We start from the raw sequence: 19,128 nt of genomic DNA, 5'->3' as shown, positions 1-19,128 counted from the left end.
GCCACATTGCGAGGATCAACCAATAAGTCGACCGGCGTTGGAATGAATAGTGTCAAGACCAGCGATGCGTCAATCTCATTCAACGTGACGGGACGACGCCAGATGTGACGACGATGATACAAGCGATGACAATGATCTCAGGAACGAAAACAAGATCGGCGACGAGAGGTGCCACGACATCAGGAGAATGCTGTTGATTGTAGAATCGTCATCAAGGGACAGTCAGCGACACGACGTAATTTCGTTACACGAGCCCATATTAAGTAATATCTAACACTTACTTCGTGCGTTAATTAATTTATTACATTTTTCACTACACTGCGATTAAAGTTCAATTTCAGTTTTTGTCATCTGTCGCTTTGAATATCTCTTTCCAAACGCAATTATATTATATTTATGTTTCATCTTATTTGTTTGAAAACCAACACTAACATCGCATCAAGAAAACGTCCACCTCTACCTTTTGTATTTTCTACGGATCACTTCTTAACGATATCACCAACGGCAACAGCAGCGAACGACGTCATCAGAAGACGACATCAACGAACGACGCCATAAAATGCAAGCGACGACGCCTCCAAGGTCACGACCCTTAAACTAATTGGATCCCAACGATGACATGTCGCTTCTAAGCGCGAATACTACAGACGACCCAGGTACTATTTATGCGCACATAACTTCGTTCTTTGAGTACCTCACAGGTGACATCTATTCCACAGCGAACAACAGAGACAGCGTAAAAGCTACCGACATGTATGCACACCCGACGCTTGTCCAAACGCCTAACCAATCGCCAAATACAAAATAGAAAAACACATGCCTTTCCCCCTCAACACTGACGAAAAACAAAGCAAGCCCAGAATGCTCAAAACCTACTTAAATTGCTGTTCTAAAAATCCCATAGGCTAAAGTCTTATGCCATAGACTACACCATCAAAACATCTTATCCCTTGTCCTCATGTTATAGGAAACCTCACAACCCTTCAAATCTTCTTGACATTCGTCATAAGGTTGCTTCGAATCATTCACTTCATTCACCTGTAACTTCAACTTAGTCTCCTGCTACCTACCCTCACACGACATTACATCCGACTAAAATAATTCGACCTTATGCCCAATCGACGCAACTTCCTTCTCTAAATTCTTCGCATGACTACGAACAAACGAAGAGGATTATATCGCATGCATACCATAGATGTCACACAACAGCGACAATAGAGGCACGCCTGTAAACATCAGATGACCGACTGAGATACAACAGTTGGCCATGACGCCTGTAAACATCAGACGACAGACTAAGATACAATCGTTGGCCATGACGCCCGTAAACATCAGATGACGGACTAAGATACAATCGTTGGCCATGACGCCCGTAAACATCAGACGACAGACTAAGATACAACAGTTGGCCATGACTCCTGTAAACATCAGAAGACAGACTAAGATACAACAGTTGGCCATGACGCCTGTAAACATCAAACGACGGACTAAGGTACAATAGTTGGCCGTGACGCCCGCAAATATCAAACGACAGACGAAGATACAAAAGTTGGCCATGACGCTAGATACCTAACTAACGTTGTGTCTTAACATATATGTTTTCGCACAGGTTTTTTGAGAACTACATTCTGTTCTCTCACGCTCGTTAAGAGGAACGATTCTTTCACAAGATGTCAGGTTTACACCTAATTAAGCTAAGGACACCAACGCCGACATGAAGACGCCAATATACGCATGATGACATCAAGTGCTGTCAAAAATCATGGATGACACCAAGTTGCGACGCCACTGATCGAGATTAAGTATGGAAGACGACGGACAAGACGAAGACAATGATAGATTAGTATCGACATCAAATGCACGCGGTGACAGACTTTGAAGATTATTTTCCTAACTTTCGACTCGCTACAATTAGGAAAATGGGGGCTATTGTTATTGGTCGTTTTGTACGACGTGAGGTCGACGCGGGAACAAGTCATCGCAAGTCAGTCCGTCCTCGGATCCTATTAAGGAAGCAGTCAAGGTTGGTTCCTATATTCAAGGAGCCATCATCTCCACTATATGCTTGTTGAGAAAGGTCAAAGAGGCTAGCAAAGGTCAAGCAAGCAGTTAGAGGAGATCAAGGAGTCAGTTGAACAATTCAAGGAGCCACTAATGGCATTATTCTGCTTCCTATGCTTGACCTAGGACTATATAAAGATCATCAGTCTATAACACCAGAGGAGGCGAGAGACACACCCAAAAAACACCTAAGATGAACCCCTCATCCATCTCCTCCAGACAATTGTCCATTGTAAACTAAAATACCTACTGCAATTACTCTCAATACCCACGGTGAAGCCATACCAATATCAACCGCTTGCCTTACCCCTCTTTAATGGAGAAGCCATCTAATGCCATATTCCTTCCCGTAGTCCCTGCCAATCATAAAGAAGTTTCTTTCCTAACCCCCACAAAAGGTCTTACCCATTATTGTTAATCATTATTATGCTTAGCCAAGACATTTCGTAAAGTTATTACCCACAGATATTTACCTTAAACCATTACCGTCCTCATCGCTCGAATACCATATACTTATGCTTCATTGTTTACATTTAGATACACGCAATAAACGTTGTACTTGTATTCACCTAGGCTATTTATGCCGACAACATAGTGGATTGGTGGCCTCATTGCCACCCGCGGTTTTTATCCCTTTCGGGTTTTCCGCGTCACCATCTCTTGTCTCGTCTCTCTTTATTTTCTGTCATTTATTTCCTGTCATTTGCATAGTTAGTTTATCTAGTCGTCTATGTCCCAACCAAAGGTCGTCCATACGAAATTTGGCATAAACACATACACGAATCCTTTTGTTAAATACGCTAAAAATTGCCAATGAGTCTTCTATACTACATAAAAATATAACTATAATTTCATTCCAAACGACATGATCTGGTAGTTCAAAGAGGTGAAATTCTTCCCGGTCGAAATCAAACGAGACAATACGGTTTTCTTGGTATTTGTCCGGATTTTCATAATAAGGAGGAAAAAATTCAAACCAGTATGCAGCATTTCCTACGAAAATAACATCAAAAAATTGTAATTCTATTGCTATATTCCACTCAGGGTTTATAAACATCGTGTTGTTTTTTACCTTCCAGCAATGATCACAAAGTGAATAAACGGCCATTGAATTATCCGTAAAGGCAACCACCTTATAATCATTAGTAGAAGGGGCAAATCCCACAACATAGTTGACACGATTGACATCGTCCCGAATAGGGCAACGTGAAAGAAGAAATGACTTTCTTATCGAGAAGTTCCATAGTCTCATCCCGTCACATAACAACAACCCTTTACAACTCCCAATAACTGTGCAACATCCTTCACGACTATGAATTTCAATCTTTTCACCAATTCGGTGAAACGTGTTGATGCCATGGAAATGAACACAAAGAGTTGGGTTAATTTTGTAATTTTCTAAACATAATACAAGATTATTATTTTTGTGGTGATTGTTTTTGTTGGAGAGATTAAGATGCATATAAGTAACTATAGACGAATCAATAATTGAACGCCAATATTTACAGACACACCTGAATTTCAGCAGGGTTTTTACCGGTAATCTCGCCAACATCTCTTGACATAAGTCCGGCGGCAGATAATTGAGATCGGCTAATGTTTCAAGTTGATTTTGATTTGCCATAACTATTTTAAATCTTGGCCAATTTGATTAGTGCTTTCGTAATTAGTCTCTTGCCTAGTACTCCCTCAGTCTCTTTCTATTCTTCCTGTTTCTCTTGTGAAACAAATACAGATACATCTTTGTTTTTTAATCAAATTTATTATTACTCCGTAGTACGTAGAGTATCAAACAATTTTTCATGTAACCTCACTACATACGGACTGCGGAGTACATATTTCGTATACGATAACAAAACGCTATACATAGGGGTGTTCAAAAATACCTGACCCGAAAACCCACTGACGCGACACAATATAACCGGGTAATTTTCTATTTATTCCAAAATAATTGGTCGGGTACCCGACTTGGTTTATTATCGCCGTTCTTTTAGTCAAACGGGTACCGAATACCCGGTAAAATAATTATGAAAAAAGAGGCCTATACACTCATGTACTAACACACTACTCCATAACTACTTCCCAGAAGGTTGGATCACTCTACATCAAAAAAGACCACCTAACAAAACTATTTACCCTATCTCTTTCCTACCGGAGCCGGAGCCGGAGCCGGAGCCGGACAAAATTCTACAACCGCGTGCATGATTAAGCACGAAATCTACGAGTTTCCATACTTCTCGGAACGTGATTCACCTGAGCAGAAGAAGTTTCACAATTTTCCGGAACTTTCTTTCAACGACTTGAGAATAGCTTTAGAAGCGATTTTCTTGGCCATCTTTCTATCAGAAGCAGTGCACGTATGTTTGTGTACAACCCCGTTTGCCTCGACGACCTCGAGTGTGATCGAAGCAACACCGTTCTCGGAAGTTCTGTTCTTACTTATAGTCAGATGATGTGTTTGACACAAATGATTCAGCTCTCGTACCGGGTTTAGCTTCAGTGTTTCTGGTGTAACGAGGGGTTCCAAGAGAGGTCGTATACTGTTGAATACGACTTGTTTGTCGAATCCAGAATCGACGAAGATTGCCCCGGCTAAGGATTCTATTATGTCTGCCAAAACCTGTATTGATCAAACAAAAATTCGTCAATGAGTAATTAGACGAAACTGAAGAAAGAAAGAATCCACCATGCAAGACAGGACAAGAACATGTTTCATCTAAATACAGTAAGCAAATTAAACGACTCTTTCAGAAAAAACAATGAAATAGCTTCCTCTTGATTGCTGAAACCCATTGGCCGGCTTCGGGCCGGGCCACGGCCATAGAAATCTGCCCATTGTGTCGGACCGGGCCGAGCTGCGGGCCAATTTTAAGCGTCCGGAACTCACTATTCGGGTCAAAATAGCGGGCCATTTTTGGACTATGTTAAATTTGTAACTAAAAGTGTAGTTTTACGATGCCAAAAACCAGCAAAAGAAATTAAATTTCAGGCTGGGCCTGGAACCGGGCCTAAATTTTCTTCCCAAACTCGCTAATTTCGGGCCGGGTTCATGTTGATCAGCTCTAAGCCTCTAAAACCCATATGAACACAACACACAACTAGCCGTTTCCTCATATATATTCCCTTCAGACTAAACCTGCAAAACGGGGGTAGGGTTGATCCGCGACCAAAACCAGCCAGCCATGTAGCGTCGGGCCGGGCCGGGCCAAACTTTGAACATTTTTTGTGCGCAAAACCCGCTATTCAGGCCAAAAATAACAGTTTTTAGTTTATCAAACCCCACCCCCCCCAAAAAAGCCCGGGTTGGGTAGGGTCAAGCCCGAAAATTCTGCCACAGGCCCGTCTGGTCTAAGATGAAGTATTCAGTCTACTTCAGACATAAAAAGATAACAAAAAAAAAAGCATATAAAACATACACGAGAAGAAGTTTGTTAAACCACAAGACAAGACAAGAGTTGATATTCCTTGTAAACCCACCTTGGGATAATTTGTTTCTGATTCCCAACCGAATGTCGACTCTAAAGATGAATTCTGAAAACTTGCAACAGCAGCACCCATCTGCTTGTACAGGATCTGTGAAGCATGGAGTATATGCTTGTGAAGTCCAGCGCGAATAGCAGATAGAGCATAACATTCGTTATTAACCGAGGCTGATCTCAGATCAGTCAACAGACCAGGAGACATCTCGGGATCTTTTGAGTAAAGGTATAATGTGATCAGATGATCCAACACCGCATCTCCCAGAAATTCCAAACGCTGCGCACACAAAAAAAGACAGTAAGATCCAGTTTTTTCCTGTTAAGAAAAAACGTGGCAAAATGATAAAGATATTAACATAAGACCTTGTTCTCTTTCACCTGATCAGTTTCTGATGTCTAATCTGGTCTGAACGTTTTATGTGAGTGTTTTTTGCTTTTCCTGGTCTAGTCTGGTCTAGACTTGATCAAAAGGCGGGTTCGGGTCGGGCCGAAACATAAAAATCACCCCATCATGTCTGGCCGGTCCGAGACATAAAAAACAACCCATCATGTCTGGCCGGGCCAAGATTCGGGTCGATTTTTTGTGCCCAAACCCGCTATTTCGGGTCTAAAATACCCGGCTTTCAGGCCATTTTCGGGTTGGGTCAAATTTACAACTAAAAATGTGGTTTTACGTTGTCCAAAGCCATCAAAAAATTTAAAATTTCGGACCGGACCTGGCCCAAAAATCGAGCCTAAAAATTCTGCCCAAACCCGCAAAAATTTGGGCCGGGCTCATGTTGATCAGGTCTAGTCTGGTCTAATAAGCAATAAAAATAAGGTGAAGAGAACAAAGCCTAAGTCATATTTCATCCAATTTTCCATGGCTTTTATAACTAAGTCATCCAACCAACCTCAAACAAAAGATGCCTCTAGCCTGTAACAAAAAATTTATAAAGCATAAAAACCACGAGTATAAACTTACTTGATAGCATCGAGGGATTTCGGGTAACATATATGAACCGTGGGTAAGTGCTTCAACTACCAGAGACGGATCCTTGAACGAGTAATTCAAAATGGACTCAATACGTGTTATGTTTACGAGCAAACGGGGATTTACAGGGATGTTCCTCTGATACAGAATACACGAAAACTCCACCTCTATGCCAAGCCAGTTCATGAACCTCAATGCCGGTATTTCTCCAGCAGAGCTAAGAAATGCACCAATTAGTGCTTCAACAACATCGGCAACTCTCTTGCTCTTGATTTTTCTAACTCCGCCATTGTAGACCTTATGAGTGCTACTAATTAGCTCTTTATCCAGTCTGGAGTCTCCGGGATCCCCGGGGATGATCCAATTCTTAGGATCGAAGGAATCATAGCGTATGAAACCCTGCATGAATCAACAACACAAGTGAGACTCGTTACCCCCAAGACAAATATTTTTTATTCTTTACGCTTTCCGTTTCTAGTGTCCCAATTTAATCATTACACTTTGAATATTTCCTTTTATATTATATAACATAAAGTTCCTAATATTCTGTCAAAAATCGTACCAGTAATTATTTAAACCAATCAAAATAGACTATTTAATCTCTCATACTTTCCCATTAACATTAAATCTTTCTCATTTCCCATGTCAAAGTTTAAATAAAAGTGTAAATATTAGTATTAATAAAAATAGTTTGCATTGTTTAAGTAAAAAAAAAATTAAAAAATCTTTGTTCAAATTAGTTATTTGTTAAATCGCGTGCATAATACCAAACATAAAGAATAAAACAAGACAGGGAGAGTATCTATCATCATTCTTTAAGTAGCAAATACGGGGTAATTATTATACAAGCCCTGTGACTCTGTGAGTAGCAAATAGGGTGATTAGATGATACATACCGGAATCTTGCGTTGGCACCCTAGCCTGCAAAGGGCAACGTTGGAAATAATTCTATCTTTTTTTATACTAAGGAGTCCCTCGTGATTGTGTTGATGAGTCTTAAACAGCTGTTGGCAAACAGCATACTTCAAAAACGAATCTCCGAGGGTCTCTAGGGATTCTAGATGAAATTTCTCCTGGCAGCGTTTGGTAGTAATTGCTTCCAGAACCTATTAAAAGCAAGCAATTAATAATAAAACAAGAAATGGTAGAAATTACCCGTGCAATATAATCCACTAAATAAGAAGTGTGAAAAGAACCTTGGTGGCGGGAATAAAAACATTTTGCGTGCAGTGTTCCGTGATAATGGCTATCAAGTTGGCACTCAATAGCAGAGACTCAACTCGGTGCATAATCGAAGGAATAAATGAAAACGTATATAAGGTCGCAACTGAAATGGGCGACATGATGACGAGACAGAGTTCAGGAGGCAGTTCAACAGAAGCACCACTCGACTCTGCAACACAGAAATAACTATATCAGCTAAAAGCGGAAATACGTCGGTAAATACTTTAATGACTTTCATGAAATTATGCCAGATAAAATCACTCAAGGTTAAGGAAGTAATCTGAAGAATATAGAAATCACGATAGATCATTTAAGAAAAACACGGGTATGGAAAAACTTGAGGAAATCCGTTCATTGATCAGAAAATGATTTTCAAATTTTTGGTTCTTCATAAAACTAAAATGTAATTTGACAAGTATTTACTATTTAATTAGAAAAATCTAGCATAATGTCAACTAGTTAGCATCCGTACAATGCAGGGTTTCATTAAATTTTATAGAACATTTAGTTGCAGGGTTTCATTAAATTTTATAGAACATTTAGTTTATTCAAATGCGGCTAAGGGTAATTTTAAAGTGGACATTAGTTAATAATTTTGGTTTCCAATGTCAATAACTAAAAAAGGAGTTGGGTTTAGATGCAATAAATAAAAGGGGTAACTTCGTAATTTACTCCATATTGAATATTTTAAAGTCATTGTTTCTAAGAAGAATTAATAAATGTTTGTACTTAATTTTTTTTAAAAAAAAAATAAAAAAACATGTGAGGTTTTGGGGGCAAATAAAAATTGTGCTTTAGTATAAAGTATAGATGATCATATGATATTGATAGTTGTAGAATGCAGATACATAACATACCCTTCTCCTTTTTCTGCTTGCACCTATGGAGGTAATTCCGCAGTCGGAAAACCTGCCTCCCACAAAGTAGGGCTTGACTTTCAAATTTTAGGTCAACCCCATGGCTGTAACATATCAATTAAGCATGTTAACCATCACAAAAGCATCCCAAAAAGGTAAATTTAACTTTAAGAGGTTACAAATGAAAAAAGATACATACCGAATTTTGTAGTAACTCTTGTATGTTTTTACTTCACCATTGCTCAAACTCAAAAGGGAGTTTCCATCCATACCATCTAAAAAACCCGAGATAGAATAGATGTAACCATTATGAGGTGTGCACACCAAACAGTTTTCCAGCACACTACGATGTAAAAACCCGTTCTTGGTGTAAACTTCATCTTTTTTTTTAGGCTGAGGACACTTGCGCTTATTGCAGTTAGGGAATGAACCTTGAACAACGTCACGTAAAAATGATGCGGAAGTTATACGTTCCAAATCAGAAACAAGTGAACTTCGATGAAGCCAATGACGAGGGAGAATAAGATAGTCATGATGTGAAACAGGCATACTATCATTTTTCTCCCGTTCAAATAATCCCTTCAATGATTCCACTAACTTATCAAAATTGTGATCTCTAAGAACCCTCAATACAGCCGCCTGGTATTGGCTACAAAGAAGTACCTGGTCACGTGAGTAATGGAGAGTTAGCTCAAGTGAACAAAGGGAGGTACTTTTTTCTCAACATCGCTTAGAATTGACCTGATCATCACGAGCCCGGCCCTCTGACCAGACTAGCCCGTCCCGGAAAATAGCGGGTTTGGGACAGAATTTTTAGGCCCATTTTCGGGGCCACCCCGACCCGGTCTGATTTTAAAATTTTGGGTGGGTTTTGGGCAACTCAAAATTGCAATTTTAGTTGTAAATTTGGCCTAGTCCGAAATGGCCAAAGCTTGTTATTTTTGTCCCGAAATATCGGGGTTTGGACACAAAAGTTTGGCCCGGCCGACATAATGTGCAGAATTTTGAAGGCATGGCCGGCCAAAACCCGCCCACAATTTTATAAATTTTGGGCAACTCAAAATGGCAATTTTAGTTGTAAATTTAGTCCGGTACGAAAAGCCCGTTATTTTTTGCCCAAAATATCGGGGCTTGGACACAAAAATTAGGCCCGGCCCGGCCCGACATGATGTGCAGAACTTTTGAAGGCATGGTCAGGCCCGCAATTTGATCAGGTCCAACTAAGAACAATAGAAAAGTTTACCTGTTCATCACTGAGATTGATCTTTCCTGCATACTTTATGTCCACGGACATGTTACCCCAGTCAACTGCCATGTCAAAATGCATGTTTCCAACATCGGAAGCAAGCTCAGTTTTGAAAACTAAAATAACATCGTGTACAGGGATGTCAGAGTAAAAGTCTTGCTTCAGCTCCATTAAGTAGCTGTGGTATGTGTCAGATGCATATCTTGGGCCATCGCCGACTAGTTCTGGTGGGGTGTATTTTGCTTGGTTCTCATCATAGATTTCACGCTCTGCATCATAAAAGTAATCAGGGATCCACCAAACTCACACTCACATGCAAAATTTATACAAGGATGCAAAGTAGACCTGGTTATTGGACAGGGTAGCCCATTGGGTATAGGGTTAGATCATCAACACCCTTTTATTACCCGACCCACTCTTGACCCGCATTGACCCTGAACCGACCCGACCAATAACCAGGTATAGTTCAAAATAAGGAAGTACATACCAATGCCTTTCATAAGACGCTCTTCTACAACAATATCCGGAACGAGACTATCTGTCAAAGCACCTTTCTCATGCAGCTTCTTGCATGCTTCCAAGCAAGCGAGGTGCTTCAGCATTTTTTTATCGCCTTTAACAGAAACTGACTGCACAGGACAACTATTCGGAAATTGTAGTGTACATGTCTCTGAAACCTCATCAATGGTGCAGCGAGGAGATGGTTTAAAGTACCTGAGTAAGAAAAATACTAATTGCTCAACATGTATGAAACCAAACACATACTTCCTCCTTTTCAAAAAAAATTGCAAAACTTTTGGTTTTGACACTATTCATACACCAACTTTGACCATATATTTTTACTAATTTATTAAACGAAAATGTTAACAAGTAAAATATCACAGAATTGATTTCAGTGTGTGCTTTCATAATATTAAATTTTAAGATTTAATAAAAAAAATGATAATTAGAGATAAAAAAAGTATAATTACGGTCAAAATTGTATCTTGCCAAACGTGCTAGGCTAGTCAAGTGTTGCAATTTTTTTGAAACAGAGGAAGTACAAAAGTCAAAACAAAACCAGAAAATAAACAAATTGCAAAGTTCCACAAGAGCATACCCGTCAGAAGGTAGACGAGAGCAATAAAAGTATATCAAGCTCACACTAGAACTCAGCGTAACAACTGCTCCTGTGCTCGGAACACGGTAGAAGATCTCATCAAATTCACTAAATTCTACAGGCTGACAAGGAACCGTAGCATGGCTCAAACTTTCCTTCCGCATTACATCACCAGAGGAAAGATAGTTGTTCATGCGTAACAGCTGAGAATCATCTCCCCTATTTTTTAACACAAGATACCAAGTTATAAAGAATCTCACTTACACGTATCTCTTTTTACATTAAATATATCATCTTTTTTAATCAGTAAATGCTGAGCGAATCTAAATCAAGGACTTAGAATTGAATAATGACTTCAACTCTGCAAATAATTTGTGAATGCCCAGTAATTCCGTAACAGCAATTCTATTCCCGTTTTCGTATTTCTTAAAGGGAAGGAGGGAGAGAGGAGAGTAATTTCTTCAGCCTCTGGTTGTGGGAGTCGAAGCAAGTTATACATTTTTGCATCAGAATAAAACAATACTCCCTTCCATTTTTGGTAACTTTTACACCCACTCCTCAATTATTTGTTAATTTTACTTTCCTTTAACCCCACTTAAATCATAAATATTTCCATTTTTGGTAACTTTTTCACCTCACTCGTTCTTTTTATATTTCTTTATTGTTAACTACCCCACTTATATCATTATTATATCAAATTCATCTATTTTTCCTTAATACTTGTGCCGGTCAACATGTGACTCCTTAAAAAAAAGAAAAAGAAAAAAGAGGGAGTACTTTTTCACCATCAACAAGAAATCGGAATTTTGCATCCTAGCACGACCTCTCGACTGAATAAAACTGCAAATGTTGGCTGATGGATCAAACCGGACAACCAAGTTGCAGCTTTGGACATCTAACCCTTCTTCTAGAATGGAGGTAGCAACAAGAATGTGCACCTGAAAAAAGTAGCAAAAACCAGAAGATCTAGTTCACAACCAATACCATCAATGTAGAACTCCATACAAAGAAAAGAGGGTATTACATCAATCTAGTTCACAAACTGCAAATCTTGCCTCGTTATGAATTTTATTTGATATAAACTGTTACGCATTTGTTAGTTTTTATTTCTATTGTAGATGCTGTATGACTGTTTTATTAATGAATTAATTTTACCTTCAAAAAAAAAGAGGGTAAAATTAGAAGAAGAAAGAAACAACAGTTGGACAAAGGGAGAAGAAACTCACAGCCCCTTGGCGAAACTCTTCAACAATCTTATTTTGCTCCTTCCTGCTTTGGGACTTTAATGCAGATTGATTTCCGGCAATGTATCGTGCCCTCCAGCCACTTGTTTGAGAAAGTAGCTGATCCAAGATAGTCTCAAGAACCATTGCAGTAACTACCCTTTCGACGAATATTATACACCTCAAATCTTTTAAACTCCTATCAGATGAAAACAGAAGTAACTAAATGTTAACTAACTGCGACAAAAAGTATGGATCAACCACTTAATCAGCAACTAACTAATATAAACCTGTATACCAGTTAATTTTACTTTTTGCAGAACATTAGGGAAGGTGGGTAGATTACTCATTAGTCATTAGTCATTACACAGGAAATCAGTTAAAGAAGTTGGCTCAGAAATAGAACATGAATTATGACAAACCACCAAGTAAAAATTAAGTAAAAAGTATGATCAACCATTAACAGCAAAGTACTAATCAGAGTACAAACCAGTCATAATTCAGCAACAAACTAATCAGAGTGCAAACAAGTCAAGCCAGTTAGTTGCACAGCGGAAGGAAGCGCTGAGTAAACTATTCATTGAACAGCCAAATCAATTTTATTGTGAATTTCATAACAAAGAAAAGTATTTTTAAGAAAATATAAATGATCTTTGTTCAGAGTTAAAAAAAAAATCTTAACTGCTTTGAAGTAATAAAAGGAAATAGATCAGCAACAACATTACATTTTAAAGTTATGGCATGCAAAATAAAGAGAGACTTGTACAATGAATAAGTCAAGTAAACATTCATAAAAAACAAGGGAAGAGGCTTGGCGGAATCGTAGTTATTACTCTTTCTTGTGCTTAATATTTCCATACATAATTCCAAAAACTAAAACATCATCTTCCAAATTACTACATTAATCATAAAAGAGAATCACAACTAAACCAGAGAAGCCATAACAATAAGATACACTGCAGTCCTCACCTATAACGACGAAGAGATTCCACTAGACAAAACACTTTTGAAGATATAATCCTGGCATCCAAAATAGCCTTCATACTTGAAGTTGACCAATTGCAGCCTAAATGTATGAGAAAATCAAATGATATATGAATCGGTAGCATTTATATAATGGATCAATACCACCCTACATGTTTAAGTTAAAAAATTCTTAATTACCAGGCGGTTTGTGGGTTGATAACTCCTTGAGCACGTCAGAATTGAATGCTTTTATGGTCGTCTCACCACGAACATCCAATTCACCCCAGCTGAAAATGTCGGTTTCTTCAGAAGACATAATTTCTGCAACCTAGTATCAAAGCATAGCATTCAGATGTCTTACCGGTTACTAGAATATCCAAAGGCCATAAGATACAGAAAAATAAAAACTATACCTTCAATGCTGCCCAAAGACCAAGCTCATTCAAACAAAACTGAAAAGTTTTTGACAGCTTTTTTAACTTGCTACATATAGATCGTTCTGCCGATTCTTCAACATCCAAATTTCTGACAACAGATACGTGCTGAAGGTGAATCGGGAATTAGTAATATTTGATGGCAAAAAAAAACTAAAAACTAAAAAAGAAGGGAATAGGAAAGTTCATTGGCAATTTGGTATGCAATAAGATTGGATTTACACCAAAAAATTAAAACTCATATGAGAAAAAATTTGGTACCTTCGCCCTCAGCATGTCCAAGCTATTAATCAAACCCATCTGCAATGCATTTGGTGCATCTTCAGTGTAAAGTTGAGCCTTCGCACTTGGGAAAGGAATATACTCAGCCAAGATTGCCTCACTAACACAGGTATAGACCTTCAATCCAGAGATAGCAACATCAAATATGAAATAAAGTGGGACATATAGAAAATTGCTACCTACAATGCTAATAAGTGAGCAATAAACCTTTGAATGCATGAGGTTTTCCAGGGCTTGGATATCTTTCCAGTAACCATATGAGTCAGACGTACCTGCAAAGCACGGACAAGTCAAGTCAAAATCTCCAGAACAAGCATGCTCACTTGTCACTAAGGCTCCATTTGGTTTGGTGTAAAACATTTTCGGTGTAAAATGATTTTCCATGGAAATAATTTTCCAAGGAAAAACACAATTCAAAACTAGTTTTCCTTTGTTTGGTTCCTTAAAAGAAAATGAGAGAAGATGGTGAAGATTGAGGTGAAGAAGGGAGAGGAAGGTAAGGAGAAAAGGTAGGAGAATGGTTTTTCTCCCTTCCAAATGGAAAAGGTTTTTCCACCGTTGAGGGAGTCATGGAAAATTGTTTTCCATCCCTTACCATACCAAACAACGTAACATGATTGAAAAGGAGAAAATCGTTTTCCACAAAAATGTTTTACACCCTACCAAACGGAGCATAAAACACTAAGAGCACAACTAGTGATAAATTATTCTTCGGATATATACAAATGGTCCTACATTTTACCTTTAACTTTCGCTTTGATAGGAGAAGCTGTCATGCCAAATATCCTGGGGACGTCATTAGTATGCATTTGACGGTGATAGAAGTCCTGAAGAACAAGAGGTTACATTTTTTTAATCGCGAGACTTACTCGTGAAACAAAATAATTTGTCAAGAATTGTAAGATGCACCCCGAAAGATTAGGAGATTCATTGCCACGGGGAAGAAAACATAATAATTCATCCAACATTAACTAAACTCCATTAAAGACTATGTAATATTATTGGGGTCAAACACAATAACAGAAAATTGCCCTGTCAAAGAAAAACTAACAAATTGCTAGAATATAGCACGTGAGTCCTTTAAAGTTACGTTTTTTTCTGATCATACTTGCCATACATCTACACACACCGTGACACCGCTAACATACACATTTGTAACAATAGCTCATCAGAAAATAAATTTGACAGTCTCCATAGATCCCCCATTTCAGAGCAAAAACATACGGATCAACAAGCAAAACAGGTGAAAAGAAACATCCAGAAGCAGAATTTAGAATCCATAGTGAGGCGGCAACTTCTGCAGTAAATGGAAATGTAAACTCACCTTCATTATGCGAGCATAGGGATGATTTCCTCTTGCATTATGGCATTCATCAAATATTAAAACTTTGATTTTGTCCAGTTTGATGTAAGTATGGCTCAAAGCATCAAGCAAGATCTTTGGTGTCATCACAAGGACCTGTGACACAAAAGAAAATTAAACAATTCGTCCCAAAATTATGTCAAAGTAAGGCCAAGTAGTAGTACTACTCCAAATTAGCCAAAAATTAACCCCCTCTCCTCTTAAATGATGGCAAGTTTTACTCAAATAATGTATTTTCGCATCTTTTTTCCTACAAATGAAGAAGTAAAGCTTAGAGCATGTTTGGTGTAACACTTTTTAAGTGTTGGAAATGGAATCAATTAACTAATTCCACTACCTATTATTTGGTATGAGAGATGCGTAACACACTCCATTTCCAAAGGGTAACCATTACCCAATTTGTTACCTCTCCTAACCTTGTGGTAACAAAGTATTACCCTCCTCGATCCCTAATTTAATACAAGGGATTGCTTTCCTTAGGCATACCAAAAAAACAAATAATGATAAAACTTAACATTACCATTTCTCCTTGTTAAATGTTTCTAATCCATTTCCTTTCCTAGATTCATACCAAACATGCACTTAGTTGATCATTAACTGAAAGAAATACAGGAAACTCACCTCATGTTCATCAAGCTCTTTCTGCCAAGTAGCAGCATCCCAAAAATCAACGCCCATATCTCCCCAATACTTGCCCACTTTTAATTCCGTATGCATCTTAATAACTTCTGCTTGCTAATCAATAGTGATAGGAGAGAACCAAAGAAACATAACAATGATCAACTCGCGACATACTTACACGGACCATTTTAAACTAGTTTCTTGTGTATCATCCCTTCAAAAAAAAAAGGGTAGATACGCGATTTAGAAAAACAGTATGAAGTTATGAACCATACTTGCGTAACCAGAACAACAGTAGGCACTAAGAACACGGCAATATTGGATTGTGCAGGCCGGTGAAGGGAGTGAGCAAAACTGCGAAGAAGCATGACAGCAATCAATGTCTTTCCCGAACCAGTTTCCAAGAACACAATAGTGTTCTGCTTCTTGGCTTTCTCCAAAGCCTCAAGCTGGTAGCTATAACAACAAACAATTAGGGTTTAAGTATCTTTTGTCAAAAAATTTACAACCAATTTGATGATAACTATAAGTTCAACACATACTCAAAAAAATGGTTATTCCAAATCAATAATTGTTACTGATTAATAATGAATAGTACAAGTCACATTGCATAATCTTTAATAAATAGACTTTCAAGATATTCATTTAAACTCAATTTTTATTGTTTAAGCTCAAATTTTGTTCATTTGAGCTCAAATCTTATTCTTTCGTATCTTTTTTATTTCCACACTGTTTATCTTATCGATTTAATTACGAAAATGTGATGTTATCTACAATATACACAAATCACGGTTATTGATTTTCAATTTCCCTCAAAATAAAAAGTGACCCAACATGAAAACCTGACCCAAACCCCTCATTACTCTAGGGTCTTGAACAACACTTTCAACCCCAAAATCGAACAAAACTCGAAAATCAATCTGAAATCGACTCAACCCAAACACAAAATTGCACAACCCTGTTCATAAAATCTAACAACACCAATATCAATGAAAATTTCAAGAAAACATCCCCTAAAAACAGCAGCATTATCAAGAAATCTTACTCAAAATTATGAAAAAATGCTGAAAAAAGCAATATGGAAGATTATGAATGAAGGATAAGTTATCTTGTTATCTTGTTCACCTTCTAGCAAATGGAAGTTCAGCGGATGAGTTATTTTGTTCCTCGCAAATCTCCATATTAACTGGTTCCATTGTCTTCCCTTATTCTTCTTCTCTCTATACCCTGAATAGAAAAAAGTAATCTTTTTTAAAATCCTAAAATCTTTTGCAAATTAAACCCAATATTTTTCTTTTCATCAAAATTACAAATTCGATTAGTTTAGGAATAATGAAAAAAACAGGGGTTTTGGTAATTTTTGATATTTTTTTCCCTTGATGATCGAACTACCAATGAAAAATAATTACAATGCTCTGAAATTAATGGAAAATTAAGAGTTTTCCCACTTACCCAGATGATCAAATTACCAATAAGTTAAAAAAATATATGGGGGTTACACAGTAATACATGCAAATATTTATTGCGTTTTTTTCCTAGGTTGAAAAAAAGGTTTGAAATTTGGGGAATGTTAAGGAGAATGAAGAAAATACTTACAATTAAGGAAATTCAAATTCTGGGATTTCTTTAACTTTTGCAGTCGGTAATCATCAATGGTGATTTGAGTGATGTTACAGAATTTAAATTTGAAAATCTCTAGATTTTTTTGGTACAAAGAAAAGCTGCAGAAGTGAAGCAGTGTTCTCTTTTTAAACTGAGGGAAACTGAGTCAACTCGTGTAGTCTTTCAGAGTACAACACTCTTTATTAAGTGGAATTAATTAGGGAATAAACATTACCATGAGAGCAAAAAGGGGAAAAAAAGATAAAAGACTGTAAATGCAGAAAATAATCCACAAAATGCATTTATTAAACACATGTTGAACTCTTTGTAAAAATATTTTTAAAAAAAATCGATAAAAAGTCGATACTCGATACGGCACGTTCTGTTAGGGGCAACTTACCTATCAACTAATTCAAGAAAAGTCAACTCATTGACTTTCTGTTAGTTAGTTAGCTAGTTGATGATGTGGCATCAGTTTTTGTTAAACAGAATTCTGTTATAGAATTCAGTTGCATTCTAGCTTATTGATCAAGCTAAGAAGTTGTATAAATGTACTCAATGATCTCTTGGATCATTTTCATCGAATAACAACAACAACTTCTTGTCGTCTACTCTCAAACTTTCTATTCTCTTCTTTATCTCTTATTCTGTTTCTTCTCTCATTCTGTTTCTTCTCTCAAATCTATCTTCTATCTTCATTCTTTCTCAAGATTCGGATTGATCATTAGTTGATCATTACAGGATATTAGTGTCCTGTAACATTGGTATCAGAGCCACTGATTACTCAATCGATTGATAGTGGTTGTAGTAATCTCCAATAATCCTGGAGAACATTGGTTCTTGAAGTAAAAATTGAATTTCTGGGGAATTTCAAAGCTGGCTCCATCTACTAGGAGGGCAATGGAGGAGCATCTGAAACAATTAGAGGAGAAAATGCGTGAGCAAACTCAGAAGGTGGAGAATCAATCTGCACAAATTGAAGATCAATCAAAGAAAATTGATGGTCTAATGACAGTATTGTTGGAGATGAGGAATCAGATGAAGGATTCCAGCGCAGAGAACAGCAGACATCATACTCCAAGAGAGGGTAATTCTCACAAAACTTTTAGCTATAATCCTAAGCTTTCTTTTCCTAAATTTGATGGTATCAACAGTAGAACATGGATTAAAAAGTGCAGTAGATACTTCAGTTTGTGTAATATCAGTGATGAGCATAAGGTGGATTTAGCTTCCTTGAATATGGTGGATAAGGCTGAAAAATGGGTTACAAGTTACCTATCTGTGAAAAGAAATGTGGATTGGGGGGAGTTCTGTCTTGATCTTTCTGCTAGGTTTAAAGATGTTAGGGGATCCAATACTGTTGAGCAATTTAACAAATTACAACAGACTGACTCAATTGAAGCTTATTTAGACAATTTTGAAGATTTGAAATCTGATGTTATGAATACTCATCATGACCTGCCTGAGGATTATGTGTTGGAAAGCTTCATTGGGGGGTTAAATCCTACAGTGAAGCCTTTTGTCAAAGCATTTAGACCATCTACTATTGCTGAAGCAGTAGAGTTTGCTAGACTACAGGAGGAGCAGACTGCAGCCTTTACACAAAAATTATACACTCCAAAATCCTATCCTGTTTCCCAAAAGGCAATACAAGCTATACCAGTTAGTACAAACAAACCTACAAATTCTAGCCTACCT

The 19,128-nt window shown here is 37.6% G+C and overlaps 1 protein-coding gene across 1 annotated transcript; it reads right to left on the bottom strand.

The window, feature by feature from the left end:
* Positions 1 to 3,969: 3,969 nt before the first annotated feature.
* Positions 3,970 to 17,601, bottom strand: LOC110796645 (endoribonuclease Dicer homolog 2). The gene is made up of 23 exons (XM_022001725.2): positions 17,425 to 17,601; positions 16,954 to 17,055; positions 16,104 to 16,284; positions 15,829 to 15,942; positions 15,169 to 15,303; positions 14,587 to 14,671; positions 14,052 to 14,116; positions 13,824 to 13,961; positions 13,542 to 13,670; positions 13,327 to 13,456; positions 13,132 to 13,228; positions 12,166 to 12,361; positions 11,717 to 11,877; positions 10,940 to 11,158; positions 10,328 to 10,554; positions 9,838 to 10,109; positions 8,794 to 9,257; positions 8,595 to 8,698; positions 7,710 to 7,906; positions 7,410 to 7,619; positions 6,505 to 6,912; positions 5,539 to 5,817; positions 3,970 to 4,681 (listed from the first exon to the last, which is right to left on the bottom strand). Exons 2-23 carry the CDS (start codon positions 17,022 to 17,024, stop codon positions 4,331 to 4,333), a joined length of 4,233 nt encoding a protein of 1,410 aa, XP_021857417.1. The 5' UTR covers positions 17,025 to 17,055; positions 17,425 to 17,601; the 3' UTR covers positions 3,970 to 4,330.
* Between the last annotated feature and the right edge of the window lie 1,527 nt (positions 17,602 to 19,128).

Source organism: Spinacia oleracea, chromosome 4, assembly GCF_020520425.1.
Source record: "Spinacia oleracea cultivar Varoflay chromosome 4, BTI_SOV_V1, whole genome shotgun sequence".
Taxonomy (NCBI): Eukaryota; Viridiplantae; Streptophyta; class Magnoliopsida; order Caryophyllales; family Amaranthaceae; genus Spinacia; species Spinacia oleracea.
Note: the sequence above shows the minus strand (reverse complement) of the source record. Positions and strands in the feature narration are given on the sequence as shown.

Bases quoted from the DNA above. Each gene is read 5' to 3' on its own strand.
- LOC110796645 (XM_022001725.2), bottom strand. From the start codon at position 17,024: ATGGAACCAGTTAATATGGAGATTTGCGAGGAACAAAATAACTCATCC. The intron at 13,962-14,051 runs GTTTATTGCTCA...TCTGGATTGAAG, and splicing joins AAAACCTCATGCATTCAAAG to GTCTATACCTGTGTTAGTGA. The intron at 8,699-8,793 runs GTATGTATCTTT...GATATGTTACAG, and splicing joins AAGAGTTACTACAAAATTCG to CCATGGGGTTGACCTAAAAT.